The 9,493-nt window shown below is 40.7% G+C and overlaps 1 protein-coding gene across 2 annotated transcripts; it reads left to right on the top strand.

Annotated features, from left to right (window-relative positions):
• The first annotated feature begins 260 nt into the window (after positions 1 to 260).
• LOC140122660 (cytochrome P450 2K1-like) lies at positions 261 to 8,904 on the top strand. Of its 2 annotated transcripts, none has more exons than XM_072143761.1 (10): positions 261 to 327; positions 2,173 to 2,348; positions 2,573 to 2,735; positions 3,325 to 3,474; positions 5,114 to 5,274; positions 6,019 to 6,195; positions 6,314 to 6,455; positions 6,717 to 6,901; positions 7,045 to 7,186; positions 7,351 to 8,904. In XM_072143761.1, exons 2-10 carry the CDS (start codon positions 2,181 to 2,183, stop codon positions 7,527 to 7,529), a joined length of 1,467 nt encoding a protein of 488 aa, XP_071999862.1. In that variant the 5' UTR covers positions 261 to 327; positions 2,173 to 2,180; the 3' UTR covers positions 7,530 to 8,904. The 2 variants fall into 2 exon arrangements, with proteins under 2 accessions (XP_071999862.1, XP_071999864.1); XM_072143763.1 differs by lacking the exon at positions 261 to 327 and adding an exon at positions 818 to 949.
• The last annotated feature ends 589 nt before the right edge of the window (positions 8,905 to 9,493 follow it).

Here is a 9,493-nt window from a genome sequence, read left to right as displayed (position 1 = left end):
ATTATAAAAGCTGATGAAGGAAGGAGGTCATTGATAACAAATATGAGAAGATACCACAGTCCCGGTGCCTGGATCTATGGGTAAGTGTCGCTGTTTCTCATGATGGATTGTGGTGGTAGATTTCCTTTAACAATGGGTCAGCAGTCGCTTGGGTAACCTCAGCTTTATTATTAGACGCTTTACAATGTTTATAGACCTTCTCGTCTCAAATTCCAGAAGGTGAGGTCAGCGCAATAGTTAAACATTGTCTCTGTGTGACAGAACGAGGCTCAGTATAGAGAGACAGACGGGAGAAGAGACATCCGGCCGTGCGCTCCTCGCTGAATGGTAAGAAAAAAGATTATGTAAAATTGCAAAAAAAAACATTGCAACAAATATAAAAACATGAATTCAGTTCTTAGATTTTAAGAAAACAGGTTTAGGGGTTAAGATAAATGATGTCATATATGACATGCAGAAGCCTGTTGTGAATTGTGTATATATAGGCAGGGAGGGGGTTTACTAGTACAATTGCTGGGGGCCCTGGAGGTTAGAGGGGCCCCGCAGGACACCAAAAAAGTTCAATGTCATAGCAGTGCAGGGAGCAATAGACAATTCAGAGAAGAGCTATGCAATGGAGGGGAGGAGGGTGGCAATATGCAACTCTGCTGGAGACCCCTAAAATATCAAGTCCACCCATGTGTATCAGCCGGATGGTGATATGGACCTTCGGCCTCTCCCCTGTGATTGTGTATGCAGCAATAGGATGGGCTGAGATTTCGAGCAGCTTCCAGTAGACAGAGGCTCAGTGTTCTTCTGAGAAGGAGGGGAGGGGGACGTGGACAATAGGACTCGCTGCCTGAAGTCGTGTGAAATGCAAATAGAAAGTGGACACTTTGCTGGATTAAAGTAAATGCAGATTGTGAGGGGAACAGAGAAAATCCGGCAAAATAACTGGATAATGCAATCGGTAAGTACATTCCCAGAAGCCAACACTGAAACTCCGTGTTTGGACGTTCCTATTTTATTCCTCTTAAAAATTGTGGAGGAATTTTGCAACTGAATGTTTCTAGTTGGGGTTGACAGCAAAAATATTTTAGAGACAGACTCCCAATTGGGGATTTAGCCAATTGGAAGTCTGGTGGAGTACCAGAGGATTGGGGGTCCATTGCTGCTTCAACCGGCAACACAAAACAATGGAGAAACTGAACTTACCTGCATGGAGAGAAGGAGAAGACTATCTCCGGTCAGAACAACGGATCATTCTTGTTGACCAACAACTTTCCATTGGGGGACAGTTGTTTGACGTGTGTTTACGTGAGAGATTTATGATTGACTCCTCTCTTGTACATTATTATCTGTATGCTGTCTATGTCCCCCAGATCCATAGAGGTGAATAGCGATTGAATAGCCATTGATGTTCCACTAGGAGATTCTGGGAAATATGCAAATATGTTTTCCAGGATGGGATAAGAAAAACCATGAATCCTTAGCTGCCTTGTAAGGCTTTCGCCTTATCATCAAGCTTGACTTTCAGGAACCCTATAGACATGATGCGGGATCCAACCCTAGTCAAAAGCCTCTCATGAAACTAAACCAGTTCCCTACATTGTACTGAAGAGATTCAACCACATGGAAACAGCTCTGTCTACTGGAATCTGGGAATCTGTTCCTTGTGGAATAGGTCTACTGGTTTGGCTTTTATCCTGCATCATATCATTAAAGGACACCTACCACCAGGATGAAGTATTGTCCCCTATGGCAGAAGATGCTCTTCTTTTATCTTTGTATGCCTTTGTTTTCTAGAAAAAGAGGTTTGAAAATTATGCAGAAGAGCCTGCAGGGCTCCAAGCTCCATTAACATCTATGGAGCCTGGAGCCCCTGAGGCTCAGTTGCATAATTTGTGAAACCTTGTTATTGTAAAAAACAGGTCCTAAGATGCTTAAATAATAGCAGAACTTGCTAGAGGGGGCACTCACCAGTATGTTGGTGTGCTTGGTTTACAATCCTTCATCCTGGTGGTAGATTTCCTTTAAGCTTTTTGCCATGCTTGATGTCAAGGGAGCTGCCTAACAAGGTAGCTAAGCGGCAATGTTTTCCTTATTTCATCCTAGAAAACATATCTCCAGATGGATACTAGTCACTGCTTCTTATACATTGCCTGGCTCATCCGCTTTATTTCTTACTTCCAGGTTTCACAATGGAGCTGATCTCACTTCTTCTATCTGTTGTTATCATCCTATTTTTGGCCAATGTTTTCAAGAACAAGAAAAAATATGCCAATTTTCCTCCTGGGCCAAAACCTCTACCGTTTATTGGAAACATGCACTCGATCAACACTCACAAGCCTCATGGATCATTTATGGAGGTACAGAGTACAGTAGAATACAGATATATAGTTCTAGTCTATAAACAATTAATGTACTTTATCAGCTCCCCCTAGTGGTGGCTACAGGCAGCCATGATATTGTCACTTTTGTAACTCTTCTCCATGCACTGGATTTTGCTGCTAAGTAGCCCCAAAAGGGGCTTCATTTATGATAACATGAAGCTGCAACAAATCAAGGTTCTTCACATATAATCCATTTTCAGATATCTAAAAAATACGGTACCATATTCAGCATCCAGTTGGGCATGAAGAAATTTGTTGTATTGTGCGGCTATGACACTGTGAAAGATGCCCTCATTAACCATGCTGAGGAGTTTGCTGGGAGACCGGTCACTGCTATGGGTGCTAAGACATCCCAGGGGTACGGTAAGTGAGTTATATGATTATTACCCCATAGGGACAAAATTGAGTTTATCTTATAGAAACTGTACATAAAGTAACATGAGTGACAGCCCTGTAAAGGACAGCTGAAACCTTTGTGATCCAAGAGATGTAACCCCATAGATCTCATGGTCAATTAGCACCCACAACATTTAATAACTTATACAGAGGTAGAAAACTCACTATATCGCCTGATTGACAACCACAAATTCACAAAGGGATTCTCTAGGGCAGCCAATGACCTACTAAAGACCTAAAAATCACTCATATTTGAAAATGATGTTAGAACTGAGTTCTATGTATGATCAGTCTGCAGTATGCTCCTGTGCTCCCTCTAGTGGTGGCCGAGGAATTATTGCATTTAACTCTGTGTCTATACCTTTAGGTTTGGAGCTCTGCATCAGAAACACTAAGTTCAACCTTTGCACCGATATATTATTTAATCATCCCCCATCTAATTTTCAACAAAATGATCTAGGATTAGTTGGAGTAGATCTACATTGCTTGCAAGAAATTAGTAATCTTTAGAAACTAGACCTATTTTTGTGCCATAATCTGTGTCCTTGTTTTTAAGGGATTTTGTTTGCAAATGGAGAAAACTGGAAAGTGATGAGAAGATTCACGCTGTCTACACTACGTGACTATGGAATGGGGAAGAAGGGCATCGAAGACAAGATCACGGAGGAGTGTGAGTGCTTAATGCAGAAATTCAGATCTTATGGAGGTAATGAGTGTTATTTTTTGTGATTTTAAAGCAAGTGTATAAGAAAATGTCATGAATACCTGTTACCTGCAAGTCCCTACACCATCTAGGGGTGGCACTCTCGCCCCCATCTCTGAGCTGGGAAGAATGGTGGTCATTCGAGTTGAGTGCAGAGTTAAAAACAAATTCAATACAAGATCATAACATGCCAGGAAAACCGTTACAGGATGGCAGCATGGTGGCTGAGTGAGTAGCACTTCTGCCTTAAAGCGCTGGGGTCCTGGTTTCGAATCCCACCCAGGTCAACATCTGCAAAGAGTTTGTATGTTCTATGGGTTTCCTCAGGGTCCTCTGGTTTCCTCCCACACTCCAAAACATACCGTTAGGTTGTTTTTAAAAGCTGCTCATCTTAATTTACAGTGCGCACCCCTTCAAAAAAAAACAGCCACAGTCTCACACTTCCAATCCAAACCTTAGGCACTGAGATCAATGTACTTCATGGTAGAGATAAAAAGACAGGACCCTAGATGGCACTGGGTCTATAACAAGCTTTTCATAAAGCTTTGAGGCCAACACTGGCTTGGTTTTTAGGAAGTTGAGGGGCCTATACAGATGGTCCCCGATTTAAAGACACCCAACTTACTGATGACCCCTAGTAACCGACGGACCTCTGTGACCTTTGTGATCCCATTGTGACCTCTGGTTAAGCTCTCTGGATGCTCTACTTTATTCCCAGGCAGCACAGAGGCTCAGTGGTTAGCACTACAGCCTTGCAAGTGCTGGGGTCCTGGGTTCAAGTCCAAGTGAACATCTGCAAAGAGATTGTATATTTTCTCCGTGTTTGCTTGTGTTTCCCCTTGGTCCTCCGTTTTTTTTCCACACTCCAAAACATGCTGGTAAGTTGATTAGATTGTGAGCATCGCGGGACAGAGACCGATTTGGCAAATTCTGTGTAGCGCTGCGTAATCTGTGTGCGCTATATAAATACAGGAATTATTATTATCATTATGATCAGCTTTAAGGTGTCTGTATTAAAGATTTATTGATAATCCTTGTTCCTACTACAGCACAAAATTTTGAAAATCCTAGTGTCACAGGGGAAGATATATATATTTTTTGGAGTTACAAATTCAACTTGAGTACAAACCTACAGACCCTATAGTGTACGTAACCCGGGGACTGACTGTAGTTGCGGAGTTATCTACAGTTGGTACATAGTGGTTCTGTCGACAGAAGTCTATGGGGATTATCCATTGGCCACCCTACCAGAATGGAAAAACAGGGGGTGAAGTGGAATCACACTTTCCTTTAGGAATGAGAAGGGGTGACAGCAGTGAGTGCGGGGGAATACATGCCGGAATAGCAAGAAGATTGTGCTTCCCAATGCCTGGAGTAAATTTTGGATAAAACTTTTGGATAAAACACAAAAATGTGCCCCTCTTTCGTCCTCCTTCTGTGCCTCACCTCATCCACATTTCATAAAAGTGGTATAAGCAAAGCAAAAGGGCCACAATTCCAGGTTTTGCAACTTTTTTTTATGCCTTGCACACCAGAAAATTGGCGGTCGAGGCATGATAAATATCCCCGAGTATCTCTTATCTTTTACCTTTTGTGGACTTTTTTCATTCATGTAATATTTTCCCATTTGTACCTTTTCCAGGAAAACCCTTTGATAATCAAACCATCATCAACACGGCTGTAGCCAACATAATCGTCTCTATACTGATGGACCATAGATATGATTATGATGACCCTACAATCCTGAAACTCATGAAGTTAATGAATGAAAATATCAGGATTGTAGGAGGCTTCATGGTCAGGGTAAGTGTTCCTCCATCACCCCCAGAAGGATCCCAAAGGAAATATCTTGATATAGATAGGGGAGGTGCTGAGTAGGCACTTTTGGTGAGGGAAAATGAAAAAATGCATAAAACATTTCTGAAAACTATATAATATGTAAAGCATATGATTTTTTAATTAATTACATAAGAATTCTGGCACAATTGGCTTTGGTTATCTGCCATTTGTGTTTCCTTTTATGTCTCCAGGATATGTTATAATTAGAGGTGAGCGAGTATACTCCTCCGATATGTGTGCAGAACACATATTGTTCTTCACATACTATTGTGAAGAACACCTTTCTGCACTCCTGTCTTCGGATAAGTTAGCAGATGTACGGCAACATCTGCAATGTGTTCTTCAGTGAAGAACACATTGCAGATGTTGCCCTACATCTGCTAACTTATCAGACACATTTTATTGCAGAGCCTTGGTCCCCTTGAAAAATGCTTGAGTCTCCCATTGACTTCAATGGGGTTCATTATTCGAAACGAGCACTCGAGCATCGGGAAAAGTTCGACTGGAGTAACGAGCACTCGAGCATTTTAGTGCTCGCGCAACTCTAGTTATAATCAGGCCTTGTCCATTAAAAGCATTAGAAGGGTTATTCTTTAGTGCCACTATTTTTCCATATATTGGTGGTCCTTGAGTTTTTGTTACCACCAACATGTATATCCAGAACCTCAGAGTTCCTTGAATTAACAATATATCTGCTTTTATATTAAGCTGTATAACAGTTTTCCTTGGGTGATCGGTTGGCTACCGGGAAGCCATCAAAGAATTTTTCAGAACAACATAGAGATGCAGAACTTTATAAGAGACACATTCACAAGAAAGGAGAAAGAACTGGATATAAACAATCAAAGGAACCTCATCGATGCCTTCCTCGCGAAACAGAAGGAGGTGCAGTATTCACATGTCATATAAGGCCAAGCAGACCTTCCAGTTCAAGTCATTTTACAATTTTAGGACCATTGTGTTAATAATAATAATATTGTGTTTTGTCAATTATTTCATAAAGGGAAAGCCAGAATCTACTATGTATTACCATAATAAAAACCTAGGCTTCCTGGTCAGCAACCTCTTCGCTGCTGGAATGGAGACCACCTCAACTACTCTACGATGGGGTCTATTGTTGATGATGAAATATCCTGACATCCAAAGTGAGTAAAAAATATAAAACCTTAGTTTGTTAAAAAGATTATTTTACATTACCCTATTTTTGTTACATTAGTTGCTTAATATTGGAAATATATTGTGGTACAGTAATGGGCACCATGAGCACCCCATATATTACATCCCAGTCTAAATCCATTATTATTTTAGGTGTATATTGTATTCTATATTATGTTTTTATCATTACTACTACTAATATTAATATTCACTTTATTATAACCACAAGTTTGTCTCATTTTATTGAATAGAAAAAGTTCAAAGTGAAATTGAAAATGTTATTGGATCTGCTCAACCTCAAGTAGAACATAGAAAGGAAATGCCGTACACTGATGCCGTCATTCATGAAATTCAAAGATTTGGGGACATTGTTCCTGGAAATCTCCCACATGCAACTACTACAGATATTACATTCAGAGGATATTTTCTTCCAAAGGTGAGAAAAGCTATTTTGTTGATTTTTACTAACTTAATAACTTATTATACAGTAGGTCTTCTCTTATTACACATTATAGGATCTTGGGGTATTATACTGAAATGGCTTAGGGAACTTTTTAAATTATTTTTACATTTTCTTAGGGCACAACTGTGATCCCATTGCTGCACTCTGTCCTGAAAGATAAAGATTACTTTGAGAAGCCAGAAGAGTTTTATCCAGAACATTTTCTTGATTCAGAAGGAAAGTTCAAGAAAAATGAAGCCTTTGTCCCCTTCTCATTGGGTAACATTTACCTCCTTACCTTTATCACAAATGGCCTATTATATATAAAATCATGTATGTTTTTGTAGATTCAAATTAGGAAAAATTTACAGATATATCAAACACTAATCTGCTACAATCCATTTAGTATCAGTTTCTTTATTGCCTTATTATGTTATATCCAGGTAAAAGAAGTTGTGCCGGAGAAAACTTGGCAAAAATGGAGCTCTTCCTGTTCTTCACGACCCTTCTACAGAACTTCACATTCCAGGCCCCACCAGGAGCAAAACTGGACCTCAGCCCTGCCCTAGGATTCACTAATGCCCCATTACCTTATGAAATGTGCGCCATCCCTCGCACGTGAGACGTATTTGCCAGTAACTATTCTCTAGTAGGCAACACAAGGATAGATAAGCAAAACCCAACTAACCAAACACTTTTAAAAGATGCAGCATAGGTGTAATAGCGGCTTGTCCTGCTCCTTCCCCGACTCATCATTGGGATTCTAGAGATAGAGATAAGGGTGGGGGGATATTTATCAGGACTTCTATGCCACAAAAGTGGTGTAGAGCCCCTGAAATAATCGCTAGCACTTGCAATTATTTTCCCTTCCTGCTACCTCCAAGCCGGGGGGTCGTGAAGGGGACAGGGACAAAGAAGGAGTGGGCCAGCACAAGGATTTCCTGTCCCGGTGCCGACACGCTCCATGCAGCTGGCGATTTCTCACACATGAAGTATTTGGCACTTGAGTTGAGGCGGGGCTATCATACGCCAATGTATGATAAATAAGCCCCATGGAACCTATCTTGGTTATTTTGGACACCAAAAAATCAGCTGATACTTAAGGGCCGATGTTTAAATGTCCCAAAATAACCCAATGTAGGTGCTTGTAAGGGCTGCATAAAAAGAAAAAACCTTAATACTTACCTAGGTACACTACTCATGGTCCAGGCATGGTGGTTCAATGAGGACGGAGGAGTAGAACAACCATTTCAAAACTCTTGCCCCAGAATCATTACAGATGAGTTTCATAGAGATCACTGGACTCATAAGTTTATTTAAAGGTTTTATTTTGGGGGGTACTAAACAAAAAGCTCTCTAATTTCATGGTAGTGGCTAAATTAGCCCGGAGAGGTTTTCTTTCAAGGAAATCTAAGACCACGATGAAGGATTGTAAACCAAAAACACTTACATGCAGATGTGCACAACGGATCCACTCTTCTTTTAGATTCTTATGATTTTTCTTTTACATAATAGACTTTAAAATATGCAAATTAGGCTGTGGGGTTATTGAGCAAAAACCCCTGTGGCTCATTTGGATGTTTTTTTAAAGCTTTTTATTCTAACAAACGAGGACATAAGAATCTAAAAGGAGAGTGGATCTTGCCAGAGGGGACGCACATCAGCATGTCAGTGTGCTTGGTTTACCATCCTTCATCCTGGAGGTAGATGTCCTTGAGGTTTGGACTCAAAATTACTATTATTAATGCACTACTGAGATCTATGAATCTGGGGGCATAGAGCTCCTGTTGAATGGCAGCCCTTTTTGGATTATATCAAAGATAATAATAGGTGAGGATCTTATTTGTGTCTCACTGGTGTGCACCACCTTTTGTTACAACTGATTAAAGGGATGAAGATGTGAGTGCACAAATTAACTTTACTTTACCTGAATTATAATAAAACGAAAACCTTGCTGTCTATATTGTTACTTGTAAGTGATGATTTTTAATAAAATATTAATGAAATCTCTAGATGTGTAGGCTCTTAATTTTCACATCTGGATATAAATCAATTTGGGTTATCCCTTGGGTTATCTTCCTACTGGTGTTTTCCTTCCTTTAAAGGAAGATCTGAAACAATGTTTGGGTAAGTGTCCATCCAATTTTTCTTTGGTTATAGGTTTCCATAGAAGGACATCTCAAATACAGGGTTTGAATCACTGAAACGCTACTCTGAGGAATAGCAATAGACCAAATCCAGCACCAGCACTGGGCAATACCGAGCTAGCACCGGGGCCCAGAGCTGCTGGGGGGGCCCACAGAGGGCTGTACATTATGAATCCATGGGGGTGAGGGGGGCTGTATCTAATGAATACTTAGGGAGTGAGGGGGGCATTATATAAAATACATGAGGGGGCTGTTTGGGATGATAAACTGCTGTTTTAGTTTCTGAATTTTTAAGGCCCGCCATGTGAGTTCACTGCAAAGGGGCCCACTGAGGCTCTGTCACCCAAGGATCTACTGAAACCTGGAGCCGACCCTGCAATAGAGGGTGTGTCTCTAACTTTGCTACATCAGCGTTCCCCTGCCTAGAGACGCTGTCCCT

The sequence above is a fragment of the Engystomops pustulosus genome, chromosome 3 (assembly GCF_040894005.1).
Source record: "Engystomops pustulosus chromosome 3, aEngPut4.maternal, whole genome shotgun sequence".
In the NCBI taxonomy this organism is placed as follows: Eukaryota; Metazoa; Chordata; class Amphibia; order Anura; family Leptodactylidae; genus Engystomops; species Engystomops pustulosus.
This window is presented reverse-complemented; position numbering and strand designations above follow the sequence as displayed.

Excerpts from the sequence above, each read along its gene's own strand:
- LOC140122660 (XM_072143761.1), top strand. The coding sequence starts at position 2,181 with ATGGAGCTGATCTCACTTCTTCTATCTGTTGTTATCATCCTATTTTTG. Across the intron at positions 3,475-5,113 it reads GAAATTCAGATCTTATGGAG|GAAAACCCTTTGATAATCAA; the intron begins GTAATGAGTGTT and ends TACCTTTTCCAG. Across the intron at positions 6,902-7,044 it reads GAGGATATTTTCTTCCAAAG|GGCACAACTGTGATCCCATT; the intron begins GTGAGAAAAGCT and ends ACATTTTCTTAG.